This window comes from Festucalex cinctus, chromosome 1 (genome assembly GCF_051991245.1).
Source record: "Festucalex cinctus isolate MCC-2025b chromosome 1, RoL_Fcin_1.0, whole genome shotgun sequence".
Classification (NCBI taxonomy): domain Eukaryota; kingdom Metazoa; phylum Chordata; class Actinopteri; order Syngnathiformes; family Syngnathidae; genus Festucalex; species Festucalex cinctus.
Window position 1 is genome coordinate 55,821,515 of NC_135411.1, and position 25,575 is coordinate 55,847,089.

At 40.9% G+C, this 25,575-nt stretch overlaps 1 protein-coding gene and 1 long non-coding RNA gene across 3 annotated transcripts in view; one reads left to right on the top strand and one right to left on the bottom strand.

The window, feature by feature from the left end:
• The first annotated feature begins 3,375 nt into the window (after positions 1-3,375).
• The window catches only part of cacnb1 (calcium channel, voltage-dependent, beta 1 subunit), a 44,226-nt gene continuing 22,026 nt past the window's right edge, over positions 3,376-25,575 (top strand). The window contains exons 1-7 of one of the 2 annotated variants that reach the window (XM_077495682.1): positions 3,376-3,648; positions 8,669-8,755; positions 21,708-21,827; positions 22,062-22,184; positions 22,257-22,393; positions 23,672-23,739; positions 25,395-25,555. In XM_077495682.1, coding sequence (XP_077351808.1) covers positions 3,559-3,648; positions 8,669-8,755; positions 21,708-21,827; positions 22,062-22,184; positions 22,257-22,393; positions 23,672-23,739; positions 25,395-25,555 — 786 coding nt within the window. In that variant the 5' untranslated portion in view covers positions 3,376-3,558. The remainder of the gene's footprint in view (positions 3,649-8,668; positions 8,756-21,707; positions 21,828-22,061; positions 22,185-22,256; positions 22,394-23,671; positions 23,740-25,394; positions 25,556-25,575) is intronic. The other variant, XM_077495675.1, reaches the window with a different exon arrangement.
• Positions 8,143-25,293, bottom strand: LOC144001410 (uncharacterized). Its single transcript, XR_013278478.1, has 3 exons — positions 25,177-25,293; positions 20,972-21,069; positions 8,143-8,792 (listed from the first exon to the last, which is right to left on the bottom strand). It is a non-coding gene; the product is annotated as an uncharacterized LOC144001410 (long non-coding RNA).

Sequence of the window (25,575 nt, forward strand, 5' to 3'; positions counted from 1 at the left end):
ATCTAAACAGGAAAATGATAAAATATTAATTATGATAATGCTAATTAAACAAAAACAAAAAAACAATTCCAACAAGGGACTTGGCAACAAATGTGCTGAGTCTCGCTCAGAGGTCCCAAAAGGATACCAGAAAAGTCTCTCTTTAGGATATCACATTCATATTTTATGTAGCATAGTCAAGCACAATATTAAATCTAGTGTACATCTATGAAGGGTAGCTTGGGCAAGTTCTGCAAACGCTGCGGCAAGAATATCGCAATTCTTCAAAATACCAAGCCACATTTTGTCAGCACGGAAGATGAGTGAACAATTATTCAAAAAAGAGGCTTCCAGCTGATTATTGCAACACCCAGCTGAAGTTTACTGTCAAAATAAACAAAAAGCAGAGACATTTACACCTTGTACTTTATAACAGCTATATATGATGCAGCAACGGCAGGCAGCCAGACAATATACCAGACCTCACAAATAGTCATAAATTTAAATTTAAGGAAAACGACTATTATTAGTGCTGGCCTGATGATCTGAGCAATGAGTTAAGACATCTCAATGAACTGTATTGAACAGTATACTATATCCATCTGTCTTACACTGCCAAGGCAGCCAAGGTGGGCTCACCAAAAGGAGCGCTACAATGCCAATTCAGTAGATTCAGTGTGACAAAAAAAATATTTAATTCTATTTGTTTTGAGTTTTGAGTATGGTTACAGAATCAATGAACCAAACTCTTAATATAAGGCAACCACTATATTGTAATATGGATAAGTCAACTCAACTTTATTTATATAGCACTTTATAATAGCCTACATATACAACTCAAATGCTTAAAAAAATAACTAAGGATGAAATGGTGCAGGTATAGCCTACCTAATATTGTGGCCACTTACATATAGGATCGTCACCTAAAGTAATCATCCATCCATCCATCCATTTTCTTGACCGCTTATTTCTCCTAAATTAATCAATTGTTGCAAAATGTAACATTCAGGAACCCCGTTTCATATCCACTATATATGTTTAGCTGCATGTACCATCCATCCATCCATTTTCCTGACCGCTTATTCCTCACAAGGGTCACGGGGGCTGCTGGCGCCTATCTCAGCTGGCTCTGGGCAGTAGGCGGGGGACACCCTGAACTGGTTGCCAGCCAATCGCAGGGCACACAGAGACGAACAACCATCCACACTCACACGCACACCTAGGGACAATTCGGAGCGCCCGATTAACCTGCCATGCATGTCTTTGGAATGTGGGAGGAGACCAGAGTATCCGGAGAAGACCCACGCGGGCACGGGGAGAACATGCAAACTCCACCCAGGAAGGTCCGAGACTGGACTCGAACCGGAGACCTCAGAACTGGGAAGCGGACGTGCTAACCACTCGACTACCGTGCCGCCCTGCATGTACCGTATATATTAATATAATGTTAATGTTATTACGAGGTTTCAAGCTACTTTTTGTGGGTGGGTGTGGCCTCCCCCATCATTCGATGAGCTCTATCCAGCAGGGCGGGGGTGTTAAAGCTCCCAGCTGGATAGAGAAACAATATCAAAGTACACAAACACACAGGGAAGTTAGAACTCCAGGCCTTTAAAATAAAAGCATACAAATGAGTCACCTACTATTTTTTTTTTAGGGCTCTCTTGGGTTGATGGTGGGAAGAAAAACATTCTTGAAAAAACGGGGATAAGCCTCTAGTTCAGAATTCCCCAATTCCGTTCCTCGGGGGCCGGAGTCCTGCAAGTTTTCAATTTTTCAACACACCTGATATTCAAGATAAGGATCGTTATCAGGCACACTGATGAGCTCATTATATGAATTAGGTGCGTTGGCAGGCGGAAAAATGGAAAACCTGCAGGATTGCGGCCCTCGAGGACCGGAATTGGGGAACCCTGCTCTAGTTAGTAGTCAGTATTTTCCTCAAAAAACGGGGGTTAGGCCCCACCCAGCACCAAAACCCCAATAGACCCTTCCAGCTGACGTCACTTTACCCAGAATGCTTAGCAACCGCTTACCCTGATGGACAAACAAACCGTAGAAAGACACGAATGGAGCAGCGTTTTTGGTGAATGATTCGTCTAAACATGACAAATGTACCAAAAAAACGTCCATAGTTACTGCGACACACTTAGAACCAGCCGTTCTTAGCCGGTATCGGCAAAAGCTGGAGTTGGTTGGAGGGAAAGATCCGTATCTACTTTCACCATCGGCCTTCTCAAAGCAAGCCACAACGTTCCGTCAAATAACATATCACAATATTATAAATGATCTCATTGTGAAGAAGAGTGCCTACACATGGGAGGACTTTGACGCCTTCAAGAGCCTGGATTCTTAGAACTATTTTGTGTCTGGATGGTTTAAGGATGTTGGCTGCGTTCAACACAACAATGTTTGTCTCGTAGCAGCAAAGGTATGTTCTATTTATCTTTTGGTTGGCACGGGTTACTGGTGTAAAATGTTATTCATGAAATCGTTTGTGTCCGGATAAATTCGTCTTGCTGTACGTCCGCGGTGCCTCCTGGAAGGCAAACATCCCATAACAAATGAATGTAGAGAGCTTGATTTTCGGCGAGCATTTTCGTTAAAAGATAAAGGAAATATGTCAAGTGTCACAAAAAACAAAACAAAACAAAAAACAAACAAAAAAAATGTCTCGAGTAGGACACTACAATAATGCGAATCATTGAATCCAGTTGTTTGAAGCTGCTAGCTGAAAAAAAAAAAGAAAAAAAAAAAAAAGTTGCGTCGTACTTTCACACTAGCCACTGTGCTAGCACCGTGCGAGTCTTTTTCTGTCTTCCGCCTGGTTTAGAATCACTGCCGGCAGCCGAAAGAATGATCTCATCTCTGTTTGAGCTATTAGAGCATCCGTCGGCCGCGCACAAGTTCACCATAGCATTGGTAGCTGATTTATCAACTGTTTGACCTATTTTCTAGCGCACACTGATTGTTTTCTAATTCACTCGAATTGACGCGCTGACCATCACCGCTAGGGGCGCACTAACGTGACGTCACACTGGAAGGGTCTATAAGTCCAAAGATTACAAAATTTATTTGAATATGTTTATTTTTAGTTGAAAAAAAACCTCCCCGCAAATTCCTGTTTAGGGGATGACATATTCATAGAAAGATGAATTCATAACGCACACATAAAATGCATACTACTACTACTACTACTGCTACTGCTACTGCTAATAATAATAATAATAATAATAATAATAATGATGATGATGATGATGATAATGATGATGATAATGATGATGATAAATACACTGTAAGGAAGGCTAAAACAGGACTAGTCACTCGCACATTAAGCGCCTTTCATTTATTTTGAAGGCTACAACCGGATGTTTATAGTTAGTTTTCCGCTAAGTTGGCAGCACGGTGCTTCCTTCCTCCGCTCTCGTCGGTTGTCTCGCAGCAAGGCAGCTGTTGCCATTCCACTGAGCATCAGCGAGACAAGCCCTACTGACAAGACAAAGATGAGTACGTGGACACCGACGTAAAACATCTCCCCGCCTAAAAGACATTCTTTGAAAAGGGCCAAAAGTTAAATCAATGGTACAGAAAAGTAGTATGTCCAGGACGCCTTCCACCTCGACCCAGGAGATCCAAATGGACATGTTCGACCCCCATCCTCAATCACAGGTAAGAACAAGAGAGGATTAAGAAAGAAAAAGTTGAAAAAAGACACGACAAATAGACTGCAACCGTTTTCTGGCAGCAAATTTAATGTTGCGTGTGTTTTCAAAAAACGATTAACAGGTTGTTTGCCACTTGCACATTTGCTTTGAATGAGCCGATTCGCCAACGAGAACGCTTTCCAATTTGAGAATTAACTTCAAATTTCATTCCATATATTATAGTACATGATTGTGTTTTTGCATGTGAGCAGATGGTAGGCTAATTGGTGGTTGATAATCAGCGTTTGTGGACAGAGCGGGGTGATAAACGATACAAGGATGTCTATTGGATGCGATGCAAAGCCACGCCTTTACATACACAATATCATGTCTACAGAAAGTAGGAGGCACATAAGAACACGTTATTGTAAAGAAAATCATTACAATCTTAAAGACGTGGATGCCACTTCATTGGGTAGGCCTGCACAATCTACTGAGCCGTCCAAAGGTGATCAGGCTCACATTTCAAGTTGTAATTTAAGTTTAAATTGTAATTTATTCTTTGTATGTTGTTTCTAATGCTGGAATCAACATGTTTAGTTACAAGGTCAACTAGGAGAAATAATTAATAATAACAGTATTGTTTTTACTGTATGTTTTTTTTGTCAAAGAACACATACTTATTTTCAATCTTTAAAAATAGTAGAACACTGAAACAGCAAAATAAAATATTTTAATACAAAAGTAAAGAAACAAAAACGTAAGTAAACAATAACAATTTGGAATGATAAAATAAATGTTTTCTTATTTTTACAGAGCAAAAACGATCAATTGATTAAAAATATATATGATGATTAAAATGTGTGTTTTTTTTACCCTCACCATAAACAACAATAAATGTATGGATTACAAGCAAAAAAACCTGACTGTTTTACAATTTTATAGATAATACAAAAGTATTTAACTTTTTAAGCCAATTTCTTTTTTCTTTGGGGATGGTGTTTGAAAGTCTTTGTTGCATGTTTTAATTGTTAATATGAAAAAAAAACAAAACAACAACAAAAAAACGTGATCATGAAATCAACTGGCCAATTAATTGGTTAGGCCTTAATTTTTATGGAGAAAAATGGGGTTCGACTGATACGAGGTAAGCAGCTCTGTTGGATGCATAAAAAAGAAAAATGTCGAAAATATTTTGAAACATTTATTTAAAGTTAAGTTAAAGTACCACTGATTGTCACACCCACCTATTAAAAAATATATATTTTAAACAGCATACATTTACATATTTATTATATATTAGTTATTTATATTTATATTCATATGTATCTATGCAGTGCATACAAATACAGTAAAACGTGTTTGTGAAAATAACATCATGTCTCATTTAACCTCATTTAATTGTATTATTTCTCAAATTAAATTACTTTAGATCAGGGGTCCCCAAGTCCGGTCCTTGACATCCCCTATCCAGCCTGTTTTCCAAGTCTCCCTCTTCCAACACACCTGAATCACATAAACAGGATCGTTATCAGGCTTCTGCAGAGCTTGCTAATGAGCTGATCATTTGATCCAGCTGTGCTGTAAGGGAAAATGAAAAGCAGGTCAAATAGGGGCTCGCGAGGACCTGACTTGCATGGAGACCCATGCTTTAGATTGTGCAGGCATACATAATATTGTGGCAGGTGAGTGTGTTTTGATTTGGTATTTGCTTCAATCATTGTGAGTATTAATTGATATTCCTCACTTCTCCATGGTGTCACTTCATGGCAGCCACAACTAGGCCGTGCTTTTCTTTTGTGGGGGGGGAATTGAGTGTTGGAACGGAGCATAACACAACACAGCACTGTATTTTTTGTTGTTGGTGAAAAAGTGGAACAAACACACCCACGCTGAGCACACTCATTGTCTCTCCACACGCAGGAAGAGAAACCAGCGCTAACCAACCGTGCTTTCACTCCCACTCCTGCCATCCTCCTCATCCTCGCTGCCCCCTCAAACTTTTCCATGTTCCAGGAAATTTGAACTTGAAAATTTGAACTTGAGTCCCAACTTGCAACTAACAAAATATTTACTCAAGCTCCACCTTTGACTCCAGTAATGTCAGCCAGGCTGAGGTCACTAAAACCTAATAGTGCACCTGTTTGTTTGTTTGTTTTTTTGACACATAAAGATGCAAAATATGTGTAGAGTGGTGCCTTGAGTTCCGAATGTTTCCATTTAAGAGTTTTTCAAAATTGTCTATTGCCACTCCCGAGTTGAAGTTTACTGTCATTGTAAACAAAAAGAGAATGGAACCTTATGTACAGTAGTACTTCACCCTAAAAACCACATAGCTTAGGCTTTCTGTCAAGTTTAATGCTAATCCCAAATACCATCTATGTTGCGGTGCTATGATCCTATAAGCAACAGATTGAACACAAATGGTGCAGTAACACATGTACATAGACAATATAACACTACTCACTGTCATTTTTTATCCTCTGAAGAATGACTAATATTAGTGCTCTACTGACGATCTGAGAGGAGAAGACATGTCTCAATGTACGATGTCTTAAAAACGCGATCTTTCTTTAAAATCTGTCATCACACTGTTTTATGGAGTACAATATTATGGAGTGCTTGTTTTCCTTAAAATACACAACACAATGATTTTTGTTTTCTTAGGGAGTCTGGATCATATTAATGGCGTTTCCAATCTTTTTAACAGGAAAGGATGTTTAAAGAGGCGAGTGTTTTAAGCTACGTCAGCATCTTGTGTCTGATGTGTCTAAGGGTACGTTTACACTGCAGGAAAAGTGACCCAGATCGGATTTTTTTTGCCCAAATGCGACCTGTATTTGACTTTTTTATGTCAGTCTGAACGGCTCAATTCCGATTTTTTTTTTTCATATCCGACCTGGGTCACTTTCATATGTGGTCCTAGATCGGATACATATCCGAATGTTTGCGATGCGACCGCAGTCTGAACGGCCAGGTCGCATATATCCGACCTCTACGTCATTAAAAGTCCACAATATGCGCACCGTGGCGTCCGCTCGGGCGGGAGCATTACTTGGGAGACGTTCGCGAATCGGCAAAGTTGTTTCAAGTAACAGTTGCGGCTTTATATTAATTTAATCCCACTTGAAACATGAAACCTAAAGCTGACATTTGTGGTGATATTAATATAGCCACGCAGACGGCCCATTTATTATGCGCGGCAATGACGTGACATCATTGTTAGGGGATAAACAAAGGAGAGGTCTCCCTGAGATGAGGAGCTCGAATAGGCTCTCCTCATTTTCACGAAATATGATGCCCGACGACGGACTTATAATGTCCGTGGCCCTGACACGCTGGACCATACTCATTTACTTCCGCAAACACACCATTGTGAGTGATATTTTATCTTCTTCTGCGCATGCGGGTCATGCGGATGCATAACGTTCACACAGAAGACAAACTGAGGGCACAATTAATAGGCAATGTGAACGCTTGCTCAAAAAAATCGGATTTCACAAAAAATTCGGAATCGAGCATTAAGACCTGCAGTGTAAACGTAGCCAAGAAACCAAAAATGTTGTTGCCTTTGATCTTTTGAAGATCACCGGGCAACATTTGGATTATAAAGGAGCAACTACTCCACTTAGCTTCATTCAGGTCGCCGGAGGACGATGCATCTCTAAAGTTTGACGCAACTGTTTTGTGATACTCATCGAGACAACCAAAACTGTAGGAATTACAGCTAACTGTGATGCAACTAATCTAATCGATTTGAAGATATCACCCGAGTCCAGGAAATGAAGTTTGTCCCACCAGGCTTCCACTTGAATAAACACCCCTGCTTGCTTCCTCTTTAATTATACACTCCTTTTAATCTGGTGGGACATTTACCAACAAGAAGCCCCCTGCGCTTCCTGTTGCTGGCATTTGCCTGCCCTTTTTTTTTTTCTTCCCCTCTCCACTGAAAAGGAGCCGCCCCATCGCTGCATTGCCTCTGCGGTGTATACAACCTGCACCCACATGCATTTGTTAACGCCAAAAAGGTGCAAACAAATAATAACTTTGCTTTGTATTTCACAATGTATTGCTGTATTGCTAATCTTTTATGTTATGTTAGTTTTGTTGTGTTTCTGTAAAGCGCTTTGTGACAGCTAAGCTGTTTGAAAGCGCGATATAAATAAAGATGACTTAACTTGACTTGACTTGACTTATAGAAGTCAGTAGTCTGGCATCTAGGTACAGACTGCATTTTATCAACGATGAATACAGACTTCTGCCACCCACTGGTCTGGAGTATTATTACATGTGCAATAAATCAATGCAATTCTTTATATCAACTGAACAAGTAAAGTACGTGCAATCCTGCTATTCTGCCCTGATGTAATGGCAAGTAATGTGCACCCACTGGACATTTCATCAGGCACACCTGCCAAGTTAAACATAATGATGATCTTCTTTTTTTTTTTTTTTTTTTTTTTTTTTTTTTTTTTTTTAGCTGACCCTGTCAGTGGTGTATTCTTTGTCCAATATGCTTATAATTGTGATTGTCATGTACTAGAAGAGCACTGCATCACGCCGAGAGCCATTTATAAGGTGTGGTTTGATTGCGCTGGTGTATCTAATAAAGTGTCCGGTGTGTGTAATGCAAAGGTGGTTTTGTTCTGATGCAACGGCTCTTCTCTCTCTTCACACGGGAAGAAGAACAGGCCGTCTCACCGCAAACGTGATTAGTCGGCATTGCGTAACCATGGCGATGTGAGCAGGGTGGGCTTCTTCTAATGTAATGAGCGGCCTCTGCCCAACCCGGATAGAACCCATTTGGCAGGGGTCCGCCAATCTGATTAGAGGGTTGCAAGAGAACATGAAAAATGAGGAGTTGCCTTGGCTGCTCGTGAACTGTGTGCGCGTGTGTTCCCTCTCAGGCTAATGTCGCCTTATCCACGACTCCATCGAGTACAGCGGCCGGGGCTTTTAAAACGATCTGTTAAGATAAATGACTGTGTGGAGGCAAACTTTTCTTTTTCTTTCAAACTCACACCCACCCTTCTCGCTTTCCGCAGGGCAAGTACGCCAAGAGGAAGAGCCGCTTCAAACGCTCCGATGGAAGCACCTCGTCCGACACCACGTCCAACAGCTTCGTCCGACAGGTTACATTCAAGCTGCTTGGCTACTTGGACCCTTATCCTGTTGAGAATCACATCACAGGGTTAAATAATAGTGGTTGCACAAATGTAACGACAGTAAAAACTGCAACTTTGTCTGTTATAAAGCTGATCTTAATCTGTGAATGTTTCCTCAAATCACTCAAGACTAGAGACAAAGTAGTGAGAGCATCGTGACGAAACAAAAACTGGACGATTTAAGACTTTCTCTTGACTTGGATCAAATGTCGTGCCCATTAATTCAGACTTTGAGCAAATTACTTAGGACCTCCGACCAAGACCAGATGAGCGTAGACTTGGATTAGATTTTGATAGAATGACCAATTACTTATTTAGGACTAAATGACTTGGATCTTGCAATAGATTTGGAACAAATGAGCTCGAACAAAGTTTGGCTTTAGACTTGGATTACATATGTTGTTTTTTTTCACTTGGGTCTTCATCCTACTTGGCCTAAATGACTTTAGACTGTCTTGAGACTTAATTGACTTGACCCAGTAACTCAAGATTCACTGCTTCAGACTTGGGATCAAGGATCAGAAAAAATCCGATGTAGAATTTGGTACTAATGCTATGGATGTGGTTTATTTTGAGCCTGTGATGGATTTAAACATGGACCATATGATATGAAACCTACTTTTGACTTGGAATAATTGACCTGGCTGGTACCAATATAAATTTACATTAGCTTTAGACTTTAAACGGATTACACCACGGTATTTTAAGCCCTTCCAAAAGTTATCTATAGGCATATACTGATTAAATCTTACCTTTGACACTATGGCGATGTAATTTTTTAATGAAATATTAGATGTTTTGCTAGTTATTTTTGCAACACGGAAGTAAAACTCCCGGTTTGGTAAAACCCCACCTCTCCCCGTTTGATTGCCGCGCCCCCGGCGAGCAGACTGCAGTCTGCTGTTGGAGCAATGCGTTTGAGCACTCCTGAGTACGCCATGCAACTTGACGCAAGCCAATTCTTCAATAAACATTTGAAACAAAACGCCTCCTTGCCACAAGAAATCATGGAGGAGAGAGAAGAAGAAAGAGGAAAGAAGCTGGGGGAAAAAAAACCTGGACTGGTTTCAAACCAGGGACTTGCTGCTTACAGAGCGAGCACACTATACTATTTGTTCAGGTAGGCTCAATAAGTGCAAAAGTTTTTTAGTTTACACAAGTGTCATTCACTAGGATTTCAAGACAAAAACTTTGCATTTGCTTTAGACTGGGGCAAAGCTTTTTTAAACTTTGCTCATGACCACAGACTTCCTTAAGACTTAGACTAAATGAATCTTCTTTAGTACAGAGGACTAACAACATTGTCAAAAGGACTCTGGAATTCTTTTTAACTAGGATAGCATAACTTTGTACTATTTTTTTATTTTTGTATTACTTGGAACTGATGTTGACTTTAGAATTATTTTTTACATGCTTTACTCTGACTGCATTATTCTGAATTTGGACTTGGCTGCACTTCAGACGACGTTTCTTGATTCATCAGACTTGATGCAACGGCTACAGACTTCCTTTAGACTTAGACCACATGACTGTAAGGCTCTATAGATGTTTTATATGAATTGAAGTCAATTGGAGCTTAGATTACTTTCAAACTTGGACCAGATTATTCTAATCTTGCTTTCCATTTGGACTCATTTAGCGGATGATTTTAGGCTTGGATGAAATTACTTTGGACAAATTACTTCAGACTTGTTTGGGACTAGAATTAAATGTTGTAAACTTTGGTGTTAGACTTTGATTAGGTGATTTTTGCGACTGCTATACTTAGAGTAAGTTAGTTGGAATTTGATAATACATTGCCCAAAGGCCTTGGAATTCCGGTTGGGCTTACACTTTGATTGAACAAACATTTTAGACCTGGAGTAATTTGGACTACGTAATTTACTTGGATATTGTTATAGTCTTAGAGTGAGTGACTTCATGTGAGCTTTAGGCCCCAAACTAATAATGACTGAAGACTTGGATCAAATGACATGTGAGAGTTGTGAGTTGTTCATATCTTTCATTCTGGTTTATAGTGGGACCTGTTGCTTTTGGCATGCACTCAACTTCCTGTCTTTTCATATGGAAAACACAACCACCAAGCTTGTAGACACCATATACATTCACTCCATATTTCATTTCTTTTTGCTCAAAGCCAGGCCCCGTATAGGATTCACTGTATAGTCTCTCACACACCTATGCAAGAGCATACTCATTCAAACACGCACACACGCACAATCAACCGTCGGCGGATCTGGCTGGTACACCGGGGCTTGGTTTCTATGGCAACCAGGCCACTGAATCTCCCCGCGTGCGCAGCCACAGTGGGATGGAGATGCGAGGGAGACGGTGCTTCGATGGCGCTCTGTTTTCGTGCGTGGGCGCCACCGCGGCCTACGTGTTTGCGTAGCCTCGTTCGCGCGTCAAGTTCAACAAAAACATGATGAAGATGACTGTCTGCCACGCATGCTGCTGATGCGTGCTGCGCTTTCCTGGGCAATGACATACTGCGGGTGCGAGGGGATGTGATTTTGTACTACTGATACACTGATGATAGTATCAAAACATTCACATTCATTTAGGACTAAGACTTATTTTACTACAAGACCCTACAGTGAATTCAGAGATTTGTTTGTAATTACACGTTTTAAGATAATTGCTGAGAACGTTCAAAGACTGCCAGATTTTTGGGTGTGTTTGTTTGTCATAGCAAAAACGTGGCCCAGTGACACATTTGGGCAATCAGCATGAGTCGCCCTTCCCCACTACAATAATTTCTACTGCAACTGCATGTAGTTGGCTAGCTAGCTATGCCGACACCCGGAAATGCTCATTTCCTGGATGCCACAATTTATAGGACAGCTTGGTGTCATCATTTAAATTCCCAACTGTTATGTATTTTGTGTTGCAGACAACATTGGTATATAACTATATTAATTAGCAGGAAATATGCGCTTAGATGTGAACCACAGACTTAAAGGCATGTGGCGCTGTGTTAAATGGTTGACTTTCTCTGAATTGTCTCTATTAGTGTATGTGGACATTTTTTTTTTCTTTTTTTTTTTGTGGTGTATGTGTTTGTATTTGTAGTGTATGTGGACGCACAATACCAAACAAGGAAGTGATGCAACGGTCGAGCCCGCCACCTGTCTGTGGCGTCAGCTCGTGAAGCCTGCTAGCTTGAAAGCTAGCTGATGGCTAGCACTTCTCGCTGTGGAGTGGAAAGCTCTGCTAAGTCTCGGTGAGATGTAATTACAGCTGTCAGAGGCTTTAAGCAGATATATTAAACATAAAAAAGATTTTAGACATAGTGGTATTTGATTGACAGCTGACAGTTCAATGGAGTGTCATTTAAGCACATACAGAGGACACACCAACAGTTTTCCAGATATTGCGCAACACCAGTTAAACATTCATAGGAGTTATTTATGTTTTCAACATTCCAACCCAATTATTGATGAAATGGCATATTTATCATTGCTAGGCTAGCTGACATGTACTGCTAACATCAACAACATAGCTGTGAAGAGAGGATCCAGTTTGAGATTCACTTTTCCAGAGGTTTGTCCAGTGGTGACACATGAATCCCAGCAGAGCCCCATTTGCTGCAAAGTGAGACCAACTGGTAGATCTCCATTCTTTCGCCCTCGCCTGCTGACTGTGCTGTCATCAGTTACGGGTGGCTGCTGATTGGGTCACGTGTTGCCCTCTAGTGGACACAATGGCCCCAAACTTAACTAATGAAAGGACGGGTTTTAGATTAAATTGATTTAGAATCCGAGTTGGATTATATATATATATATATATATATATATATATATATATATATATATATATATATATATGTGTATATGGACCAGGTGATATTTGATTTTAAAGACCCCACCCAAAACGTTTTGGACTTGGACAACTTGACTGAAGACTTGAGTCTGACTTGAACCAAATTAAACAAAATTTGAGTCGTAGATTTACATTTAATTAGATGATTCGCTTTACATCTGATAAACGACTTGTTACTTGCGTTACATTTTGGACTTGGGCCTAATAACTTAAGATATGCTTTAAATTTGGGCCAAAAAATTTAAGATTTGCTCTAGACTTGTTAAAAAAAATGGATTTGGAATCTGAGCGAGGTTTAGACCTGGACAAAACGGCTATTGACCTGATGTTTTGGTCCAGATGATTTAGGATTTGGAATTGAACAATTATGTCTTGCTTTAAACAAATGACTTTTAATTTGATCTGGAATTTGGATTTCTTGACTTAAGACCTATCGTAGACATGGACAAAATGACTTTTGACTTAAGTTTAATGGCTGAAGACTTGATCAAGAAATTCAGAGTAAGGTTTAGATTGGGACTATAATGACTTTAGACAAAATTACTTTTTACCCGAGATGATTTCCCTAATTTTGGGGGATCGGAGAGCGGCCGATCTCTTAAAATAAAACCGATATTGGCCACCGATCTCATTTCCCTCCGCAGAGGTCTGATAACCTCAGCCACTGTCCTCTTCTGCTATAAGATGACTAATAAGCTTTTCTTTTTGATTTGAATTTGTGTGATTAAAACAACCTGTTGTATTGTTTCACAAGTGCTGTTCAATTTTATTTTTATTTTTTACAATAAAACAAGATTAGAACATTGAAGGTGTATGCTGTTGGTTATGAAAAAAATCAGGATCATCATAAATCTGGATCGGTTGGTCACTTTTTAAAGATCGAGGATCGGTGGTTGGCCAGAATCTGGAATCTGGTGCACCCCTAGTTAAGACCTGCTTTAAATGCTTGGGGCACACTTGGGACTATGGTAAATGGCTTGGATTTACAACTTGTAACTAAAGACTCAAGACTTGAGCCATATGACTTTGGAGTTGTAACAGGTGACTGTGAATTGTGACCAAAAAAAATTAATTAGATCAACTGATTTTTAGAATGGGGAATCAGTGGTCTTTGGTCTCTAATTTGTGGAATTTGTCTGCAGCCAGTTGTTTCAAAGTGGTCCTGGACAGGGTTCTGTGCGTCCATAAGAGACCATCAGAAGCAGAATGAGTGAGTGAGTGAGCTGCAGAGGGGAGGGGGGTTTCCCTGGGCGCTGCCCCATCCCACCCCACGTCAGCTGGGGCATTGGATGGCTGACGGCTGCATACCAAGCCTCCTCCTTGGCCTCAGCGCACTTACGTCCCTGTTCCTGCCGGGACCGCGGCTAAATATATTTCTCCAGTTTGCAAATGTAGCACAAGTCCTGCAACCCGACCCCGTCCCGCTGGCTCCGGTTCCCTTCCTTTACACAAGGTTCACGTTCCTTTGGGTTGTGGAGGTATACGGGAGAGTGGGCTGGAGGTTAAGAGAGCGTCTCCTGGTTTTCTCACACACACTGCACTCTTTTCTGGATTTCACTGCTCATGTACACTTGTCAAGCTAACACACACACACTAGTTGCCACTTCACACACACACAAGGTCTGTGGACTCCGGCACTGCCCCCCCTGGGTCGGCCGTGGTGAGGAGAGCGTGGCAAAGGAGGCATGGAGAGGACTGAGCGGATTCAGCGGCCCGCCGTGGTAAGAAGAATGTTGTTGAATTTTCTGCGGCCTTTTGTTGGAATACAGCGTAGGTCTTGATGGGTGCCTTTTTTTTTTGCTCTGATATGTAGCAACTGGGGTTGGAAATATGAATTTGCCCCCTGTGTCCTAATAGCACCGTAACTCTGGGTCAGCGGCTTGCTTTGTAATTCCATTTTGGGTGGACCACAGCTGCTGGGACGGCTCTGTGTTTTTAATTTAGACTTCCAGTCGCACTGGTTGTGTCTAGTGCTATGCGCGCTGACCAGTCAGCTTTTCGGCACTGCACTGTGGCCATTTCAAGGGGAGACTTTCCACTTTATGAATGCATTGATCCAACCAATGTGGACGTTGATGTTTTTTGGGGGGCAGCTTCAGTCTTTTGTGCACAAAGTAGTAAAAGCAGCAGAAACTAAACCGATTCAATTATTCATTTTACATTGAATTTATAGTCATAGACTGGAATGGTCAATATTTATTTTAGTAACACAATTATTTTGAGCTCAGTATATGCAATTTAATATTACTTTCCTCCAAATCTTGAATTACAAAAAATATACTTGATAAATGTCTTTTCATAGCAATTGATTTAATTTCGAAATCCGATGTTTCAGCTTCAGTTTATGTCATACTTGCTTTAAAACATGAATGAAATTCTCCCAAAATTGCACTTTTACATCTAACATTAACTTTAATAACTTTCTATTGTGCTTTCATTATGTGTTTGCACTTGGCTTTATACAATGTATTTGCTTTATGAATTCTTTACATCTGTAAGGCTTTTTCTGAGATACTGTAGTTGCATCCAAAATTTTGTCTTTACAGAAGAAATAATGCTCAGTTTTTATGGACACGGTTAGAGAGGTATTCATTTCAAAATACTAATATTATTGTGTTTTTTCTGTGGTGTACAACTACAGTATACTGCATCATTCCAAGATCTGTTTGTAATATTTTTGTTACCTTATTTGCCTTTCAGATACAGCTTTTAAACATTATATGGTATACAGTAGATGTTTGTAATAGGATAAATTTTTTAAATCAGATTAATCACATCTTAGAATTTTGATTAATTACAATTAATCACTTAATTAAAAAGGCTTTTTATCAACATTCTTGCTCGCCAAATTTAAAGCTCACCTGTTGTGTTAATTCTTTTGACATTTAATGTTATGAGGATGTCGATAGTTGACATGAACAAATATTCTGAATGTCATACGCAAACATTTATTAAATGCATTACTAAATGTATGTAGTTATGTTTATTGCTCGAAAACACAACCTGTGATATCTTTAACGTAACCATCTGCTGTCAACTAAAGGATCAGCTGCGCTCAAAATTAATAGTGGGATTAATCTGCGTTAATACATGATTAATGCAATATTTTTGGGGGGATTAATTAATTTAGTTTGTAAAGAAGTTTCCAGTGAAATTATGTTTTCATATTTATAGCATTGTCATGAAAAAAAGAAACAAACTTGAATGCACGACTCGCATCTCCAATGAGCTCCACACCCTTCAGACTTGGTTGCCATGGCACCACTGTGACAGAGCAAATAAAGATGGCTGCTCGCAGCCGCTCTCCTTGTGTTTTCGATATGACTTGTTTTTGTCAGTTGCTTTGTTTCCCCTGTGTGGCATGCATGCACTCCAGTCTTGTCTTTCGGACCACTTGTAAGCACAAAACAAAGAGGTCATTCAGTTTGTCTTACTTTAGAATTCTTCGCTCTTGAATATCACAGCAGCAAATTACCCTACGTGGGTGTATGCGTTCAGTTGCTATCATCAGCAGCAGCTCTATGGACGACAGTGTCTTGTGTTAAAAGTATGCATCATTTGCCTCACTGTTAGCATTCACTTGTATTGTAGTCTACAGGAAAAACAGAATGAAAGAAGACTAACATCAATTTGTCATTGAGTTGCTTGAGATTTGGACCAAAAATCATTAGACTCTGACTAAATGACTGTTCCAGACTTTGATTGCATGCCTTTTAATATTGATAGTTGATTTCAAACTTAAAACTGGAGCTTTAAATGACCTGATAGTTACATTAGACTTGGGCCAATTGACTTACTGTATGACAGTAAGACCAAAAGCTGAACAACCTGGACTAACTGACTTAAGGCTTGTCTTTAAGACAAATTACATTGATTGGACTCAATTATGTTACATTTTGATCAAATGTTTTTAACTTGGACTTGTTGTCTTAGGACTTGCTTTAGACCAATGGTCACCAACTCTGCTCCTCGAGGGTACCAGTCCAGCATGTTTTGGATGTTACCCTCAGAAAAATGGCTTGCACTTTATGTAGTGCCAGAAGACCTTCAACTTTGACCTCAGGAGTAATGCTGCATTCGAGGATGGTCAGAAGCCGGACTTTTCCAAACTTTTCAAACCAGGAAGTGTGTACGGAAATGCCCCCTTGAACTCGGAAATCGTACTTGTCAAGTCGGGGAAAAAAGTACCCTGACTTCACCGACGGACTACAATGTGACGTCACTCTACAATGGCGACCCGTTTGGAGAATAAAACTAGATAGCTTTCTTCGATCCTAAATATTGGACATAACTTCACGTAACACAACGTACATGACAGAATGCCACTATTTTTCTGCATGAAAATATACGGTGAACTATTGAACTGTATGGCTTCTTATGAAATAAGATAAATACAATAAATGAAGCAAAATTGCATGAAGGCAAGTTTGCTGGACGTCAAAATGAGTTTTGAGGACCAAAATAAAAAACAATTTATCACTATCCTCCGTTTTTTGTTTGTTTACTTTCACCTCAAACGCTTTGAGATTGGAACTGGGAAAATTCAACTTGGATTTTTCTGACTTCCGACCTTCCTTGAATGCAGCATGAGACTGGATAAATTATGATTTAAGTGTTTAACTTGGACTCGGGCCAAAAATCTTGAGACTTGGATTAAATAAATTTAGGTCTGGATCGCATGGATTGGGACCAAATTACCCGAAGACTTGAAACATGGACTAAAAGACTTTAGACCTGCTCTTGACTTGGATAAAATGTCTTCCATCTTTTGAGCTTGTCCAGACCAGAAATGGGCCAATCACTTGGCTTTATACCCCGAGTTTGCAGACTGTTTGGTACCAAACTCTGTAACATATTTTGTACAAGAAGGCAGCAAATATTTATTGATGTAGGGATCTATAGGGGTGGATTTTGGAGGTTTCTTGGCACTGCTCCATCTTGTCCCCTTTATTCTTTCAATCCAATATTCTAAGCCACCTTTAGTGTTGACGTTCTGCCTCTTCCCTGAAAGTCGTTTCTCCAGCGCCCGTAGATACCGTGAATTCATATTTCGTGCAGTGACGATGTTTCTCGACCCTCATTAGTCAAAGCTCTATTCCATTTGCCACCATGCTCTCTCTGATAAGTCTAGCTAAAGCCTCAGTTATTAAATATGACTCCTAAGATGGTGTGAATGCATCACAATGCATGCAACTCGTCTGACAGACCACCTCCCCTTTTCAGCATTCTCTGGAATATTCCCACTATGTTAATGTTGAGGCCATGAAAGCAGATTTGGTGTGATGGATTATTTCAAACACATTCAAATTCATCCACAACCATCCTCAAGTTTCCCATCTCCTCCTCCACACGGATGCGGCTGAGGTGGTTACTATGATACCGTGGGGGTCTCAAGCCTGGCAGCGGCCAATGGCAAAGCAGCTCAGCTGTCACGTGACCCACAGCTATTTTGAACGGGGAGCTGTATGCGACGTGAAGCAAGCGGCTAAATTAGAGACACAGGCCCGGTGACATGAGGGTGAGATGACGAAAGGGGGAACGAGAAGAAGATTTAAAAACGTCTGATTGGTTGACTTTGAGTTCCTGGAGGCTTTTGTTGTTTTGTACTCCATAGAGTTTCTCATTTCTCCAGCTACATTTCTTCATCACATATCTCAAAAACATGCACATTAGGTTCATTGAAGACTAAATTGTCCATAGTTGTGCATGTGATTAGTGTTTCTGTTCAACCCCCAATATTTTTAAGTATATCTTTTTTTTTTCTTTTTTTTTGTGAGCGGGACATAGGAGGACGAATATTTATCATTTATTTATTTATTATTTATTTTTTAGGGGTGGTGGTGGTGGGGGGGGGTCTTAATTTTTTATTTTAATTATTAATATTTTCACTATTTGCAGGCTAACCCAATCCCTACCCTACTATCCCTACTGTATACTTACATTTTTCAATGGGAATGGGTGGGGTAGGGTCTAAGACTGCTCCGTTGGAAATTTCAAGCTAAGAAACAACTTAAGTGACAAACAACCACCAGTAGATGGCAGCAATACATTTCGATATGAGATCAGCCCAGTTTGAGTCCGTTAAGAGAAAAGGCTGCATTTTGTTTGATTTTAAAGAATAGCAAATGGAAGAATATTTTTTTCCCTGGTTAAAGTTGAGAGTCTGTTCTTTCTTTTGGATCTTGAAAAAGTAAGAATGCTCTAAAATGGCTGGCAGTGTTTAATGAAGTGATCTTGAAGTTAGTGCTATAGAATATCGATGGATGGGCCTGTTTTATCTTTTTTGGTGTTGCACGACTCAGCAAGCTGCATGACTCAAACATTTGCCAGTTATTTCAGACGTCATCCCGGGGCCTTTTATTTTGGTCCAAGGTCAGCCATTCGAATCTGCGTTGAACTTCCCGTGTTGTCGGGATGCTCCCAGAGGATGAGTCAGAGCTGCTCAGCGGGGGCGGCTGGTGCCATCCTCATTACATGCACCGAGATGCAACAGGAAGTGGCTAAGCGTGTATATGTGGGAAAGACTGGGAGTTAGCAAGGGTGCCGTCGCCCCGGCAACAGGGAGTGTCTACATGCGAGTCTGCGGAGCGCCACAATGCGACAGGTGGCTGAGCCAGAATCAACACTCTGCTGTTTGTCGTTTGGTTGGGAACTGCACAAAGAGAGACGAGGATAGTCATGAAAGGCAGTGCGGGACATTAAACACACACACACATGCGAAAGCACTCTTCACACACACACACACTGTTGTTTTTGCCTCCTACAGCATCCCCGAAGCATCCAGTAACCAAATCCTCAAAGCTGCCAGTAGAATAACATGTTTGGAATCCGATCCCATTCCTCATTATAATAATAATGCTTTTACACTCATGCAGAAATCTATTCCACACTTCGAGTACATGCACACCCAAAAGCATGCCAGGTGCTTGTTTCTTTCCAGTTCCCAGTCCCAAATACAGTTGAATTCGTTCTGGGACTGTGACCAAACATTCATTCATCTTCCCTATTGACATGAATCAAAGTGCCATTAATTCATTGCAACCCGTCACCCCACACCTCCCCCAATGTTCTTCATTTTTGGGGTGAGGTTTTTAAGAAAGAAAACAAGCACAGTAAATATAAGTATCCAAACATTGCAAAACAAAAGATAATGTGAAGAAATAAACTGCATTGTACAGCATGTGTTATTTTTGGCTTCACTACACTTTACAAAACCAGTTTATTTATTTACATTAACTTTTATTATGCTTTTTCATGTTTATATTTTACAATACAGTAATATTTTCTGTGTGTGTGTGTGTGTGTGTGTGTGTGTGTGTGTGTGTGTGTGTGTGTGTGTGTTTTTTTTATTTTTTATTTTTTTTAGTTAAGACAGATCAAAGGCATTTAAATTCATTTCAATTGTATACGAATACTGTAAACAACCTGCGTTGTGGGTTCCGGGTACGCAGTCCTGCTATTTAGCGGATTTAATTGTCTAGTTATAACAAAACTGTGTGCTTTATTTTGGGGTGTAAATCCACTTTTAACCACTAGACATCTGCACACAATTGTGGTTTACGTTCTGAATTTTAAAGGTCAACCTGATTTTTTCTGAAGAGAGATTAATGAATGTTTCAATCGTCTATCATCCTGCCTTTGACGCCGACAGAAAGCATTGGGTGTAGGTTCATTTTATAATGTATTATTGGGCTTGATTACTGATACATATTGTGAGATAATTTAAGTAAGTTAGTTTGGGAAAAAAGGGGATTTGTTTACTCTAAACCCAGGGATTGGTACATTGTTGAATTGCATATCGCTGGCGTCGGGCCAAAACCTTGTACCTCCGAAATCCAAAAAACAGCGTGTTTATTCAACCGTTAACATTGCATCATCAAAGAGAGCAAGCTATTTTCAACACTTTACAATGGTCAGTAATTTGGAAAAATGACACCCATGTGTCCACATTTTTGAAAAAGTTGCTAAATTGGGATTTATGAGGTTTCGGCCAAATGCCAGCGGTACATTTTTATTATCCAATGCGATTCTTGCCCTCTCTCAATACATTTGATGTGTTTAAAGACCTTAAAAAAGTGCCTTAAACATCCCTCAGGGGTATTTAGATATTGTGGATATTGTTTTTTTGTTTTCTGTAGTCTGGAAGGTGATGTGCAGATTAAGGTACAAGCTTGGTCACTGCACAAATTAAATTTGAAATTCAAAATGCCACAGTATAGACATGAAAACACAGATCTAATGGAACATCATTATGGTCATTGAAGATGGTGTTTCAAACCTGACACGTGTGGATGACTTGCCGGCAGAGAATTTGTTCATTGCGGTTACATATGGCTTATGTCATCTTTTGCGTACTCTCACCTCTATTTTGGAGGCCCACACCTCATGACTCACTTGTTCTGCTTGGCGCACTCTGCTGTCGGCGCTCTTGTCAGCACCACCTACAAAGCACTGGGGGCCTAAAATGAAAAGAAAAAAAAAAAAACAATGAGCGGCGGTTATATAAATTTTGACTCTTAAACACAGCATAGTAGAAGTTCACGCTACAGCAGAAGTGGGGCGACACGTATGGGGTGGGATGGGTGTCTGCGGAGTCAAGTTACCGTGCATGAAAAAGATGCCCTCACAAGACACTCCATTAGGTACACCTAACTAAACAAGCATTATGTTCACAAACACTGAGTATGTATGATTTTAAAAAATAAATTGAATTGCACTTCATAATATTGAGAGGTTTTTTTTGTTTTGTTTTTAATATTTTGTTTCTCTTACATAACTTAGCATTATTACCTTTTGTTAAGGCCACTTCTTTGATACAGCTCTTGGATTGGCTTTCATCAGAGTGTGCAGGCCTACCTAATGTAGTGTCCAGTCTTCGGGCCATTATGTGATGGTGTATACTTGCTGGCTTATCTGCATGGTTGACTCTACCTTTTGTTGTGTGGCCAAAGCACCTCAAATTACAGTGAGTCAGCTTTCAGTTCTTAATATGAGCGCCGATGTAGGCCACATATAAGTAGGCAGGAGACTGGAAAATAAGGCCAAAATGCAAAAGAGCACACGCAGTATCCCTCACGCTCTTCTTCTTGCGCGCCAGGGCTCGGCCGACTCCTACACGAGCCGGCCGTCGGACTCCGACGTGTCCCTGGAGGAGGATCCCGAGGCCCTGAGGAAGGAGGCGGATAGGCAGGCCCTCGCCACGCTCGAGAAAGCAAAGGTCAGTGGTCCGCCTGACTTTTATCTTTACTCAGCTTCTACTTTTTACATTTGTGGAAATAGGTGTGTTACTTTTTCAACATTCACTAAGGACAGCACGATGTAACAAAATTGCAATAGAGTTAAGAGAAATTTATATCATTTACAGAACATACAATGTGTTAGTACTTTTGCCACCTTATAGCCGCTCTGTGTATGTCTGTGTCAATGTTGAATGCTTCTTATTCTTGTCCAGACCAAACCAGTTGCGTTTGCCGTGCGGACAAACGTGGGCTACAACCCGGGCCCCAGCGACGACGTTCCTGTGCAGGGCATGGCCATATCCTTCGAAGCCAAAGACTTCCTACACATCAAAGAGGTTTGTTTGCACCATCCTGCGGTGAGTGATCGTCTAATAATGCCTGGCTGGCTGGCTGTTTTATGCGTGCAGAAGTACAACAACGATTGGTGGATCGGGCGTCTGGTGAAGGAGGGCTGCGAGGTGGGCTTCATACCCAGCCCGGTCAAGCTGGAGAACACCCGGCTTCTACAGGAGCAGAGGATGAGGCAGAACCGACTCAGCTCCAGGTCAGCATTAGCACACCATCAAGATAAATTGGAATGATTACAAATATTGCCAAAAACCACATTGGGTGTAGTGGCTAATCCAGTACTGGGTCTAAAAGGAACAGTCACAGAGCCAATTTTGGGTTACCTAGCATAGTGGTTCTCAACTGTGACGTACCCCATGAGAAATAGTTTTTCAGCCAAGTACACCCTAACCAGCGCAAAAAAAAAAAAATTAAACCGAGCGCTATGCCATCATTGTCTGATTTATTAAACTTTCAAACTCAGTCTCGTGAACTATTTGGAAATAAGAAGAGTTAACAAAATAAATGAATAAATAAATAAATAACTTTAGAATCAATCAAGATTTGTGCATATACAGATCATTATCAACATAAGGTGTCATCTTTTGAAATCATAGTAAAGCTCTGTTCTAAAAAATAAATAATAAACTAAATTTGAAATCGTTTTAAAGTGATTGACAGGTCTGCAATTGGTTTGCAACCAGTTCAGGGTGTACCCCGCCTACTGCCCGAAGCCAGCTGGGATAGGCTCCAGCAACCTCACAACCCTTGTGAGGAAAAGTGGCTCAGAAAATGGATGGATGGATGATTGACAGGTTATTCTAGGTGGCGTATGACAAGTTGGGTCAAACTATTCTGGTATGGGGGAGATACTGTTTTTTTAGGACACTGAAATTGTACTGAATATGAAATTCATTTTAAGAACATATATATATCTTTTTAAATATTTACATAAAAAAAAAATATATGTTTTCAAATTTCACATACCCCTTGGAGTGCCTTCACGTACCCCCAGGGGTACATGCCCCCATTTGAGAACCACTGACCTAGCACAGTAGGTTGAGGATTTGACCCAGCACATAGGGTCAAGATTTTGATCCAACATTGGGTAAAAATAACAAAATAAATAAATAAATAAAAATAAAACAAACTACACATACTGATGAGTTAAAGCTCCCAAGAAATGGGTAACGAGGTGGTCAGTATAGCTATGATTAAAGATAATACTAATTTTATTCGCAACATTTTCTTGGAAACTAGAATATATCTGCCTAAAATCTCTGGTGTCAGGAATATATTCCCCCGGGATGTTGCTTTTACACGCTGTGACCACAAGATGCTTTAAAGCAGCCACACCACTGGCTGTCGAGTTGGACTCTCTGCCCAACATATTGCGGTACTATACTGAAGGCAATGCCGCTTTAAATTCAGACTTGCCTGTCTGTAAAACACCAAAAATGCTAACGCTAATGTATGTCCTTTTGTTCTGTCTTAGTAAATCCGGAGGAAGCTCGAGCCTGGATGTTGCCACAGGAACGCGGAGGCCGACCCCACCCGGCACAGGTGAGGGCACTGAGGAAAATGTGTGTATGTTTGCATACTGGCAAATCACAGCATCAGTAAGCGGACCACCTGGTCAAGTGTTCTGGGGGGGGGGGGGGGGGGGGGTTCTGTCTGGAAACAGATCTTCCCAGCCCGTGTTAAATCATGTGGTTCTGACACAAACACCCCCGTCCATTCCTCGATATCTTCCTTCTCCTGTCGCTGTTTTCTGTTCACGTTGCTCAGCTTTTGTTGCCTTAATTAAGGCTCTCCTGTGCTGTTTTATTGCCACACTGACATGTCATTAATAGTGCAAATTCTTAGACAGGCATTCACAATTAACCATTGTTAGAATACTCATTCTTTTGCATTTACTCTATGCGCACTGATGACATATTTTAGTATGAACTCACAATCACCTCTGGGATTTTTTCCCCCCCGATCTTTTTACTGACACACGTTTTTATTGTATGTAATAGCGGCACAGCAGATTGGAACCTGATGAAAGAGCAAAATGCGAGGCTCAGTTAGAAAGAGTGAGCTATTACTTTTCGTGGTAGAAACATCTCAACATCTGGGGAGACGATTATCAGCAAAGATGAGGCTTTTCTCTTTTATGTGCTAACCACTGCACTAGTGAACAGGTGATTGGTTATGCACATTTTTGCCTCCAACCTTACGTGACAACATAACCACAAACATAACAAAAACATGAAATTGGATACTACCTCCAGCCGCAAACGTGTTCTGTTGCTTTATAAACGGTGAGGTATTGTCATCAATCAATTTGTTTCTTTGACATTCCGATCAGGTGAGCATCTATCCATCAATGTTATTGCAAATTATGACTGCACAATCACAAAACAAACGTTTATGAAACTAACCATCAAAATGTATCCTCAACCTGGCCAGCCAAATTCCATCAACCAAGATTCTATTCATCACTCAGGCCTTTCGAAACTCGTCAACAGATAATTCATCCATCCATCCATTTTCTTGACCGCTTATTCCTCACAAGGGTCGCGGGGGCTGCTGGCGCCTATCTCAGCTGGCTCTGGGCAGTAGGCGGGGGACACCCTGGACTGGTTGCCAACCAATCGCAGGGCACACAGAGACGAACAACCATCCACACTCACACGCATACCTAGGGACAATTCGGAGCGCCCAATTAACCTGCCATGCATGTCTTTGGAATGTGGGAGGAGACCGGAGTACCCGGAGAAGACCCACGCGGGCACGGGGAGAACATGCAAACTCCACCCAGGAAGGTCCGAGCCTGGACTCGAACCGGAGACCTCAGAACTGGGAAGCGGACGTGCTAACCACTCGACTACCGTGCCGCCTCAACAGATAATTGTTTATGTATATTCAACAACACCACATGAACAAATGACTAGAAATGATTTTAGCTTTCAGTCTGTGCAGTGTCCGAAATGCTTGTTGTCGTCGATTCATTACCTTCTTCAAGCATCTCTCAGCATTCATGCAGCATTGCACTTTTCTTCCTCACACTCCTGTCAATGTCATCTCCACGTTTTCCTTTGGCGCTTCCGTCCTGACGCATCTCACATCTCGTCTTCTATCTTCCCCCTTTTTCCTTATTTCTGTCACTGTCTCTGCTCTTTCGCTTCTTTTCCTTTGCGCGCCCCCAACCGCCCTGCCCCCATACCAATCAGCACACGTGGACAACCCCACGGTGACCGATGACGTTGACCCCCTGGACCTGGATGCCGAGGAGCTCCCTGAATCGCAGGGGGACCCTCGCTCCCCCAAGGGCATGTCCGGCAGCGTGACCTCGCCTCAGGCCAACACGCACCGGCTGCCTTTCTTTAAGAAGGTAACACAAGGAAGTGGAGT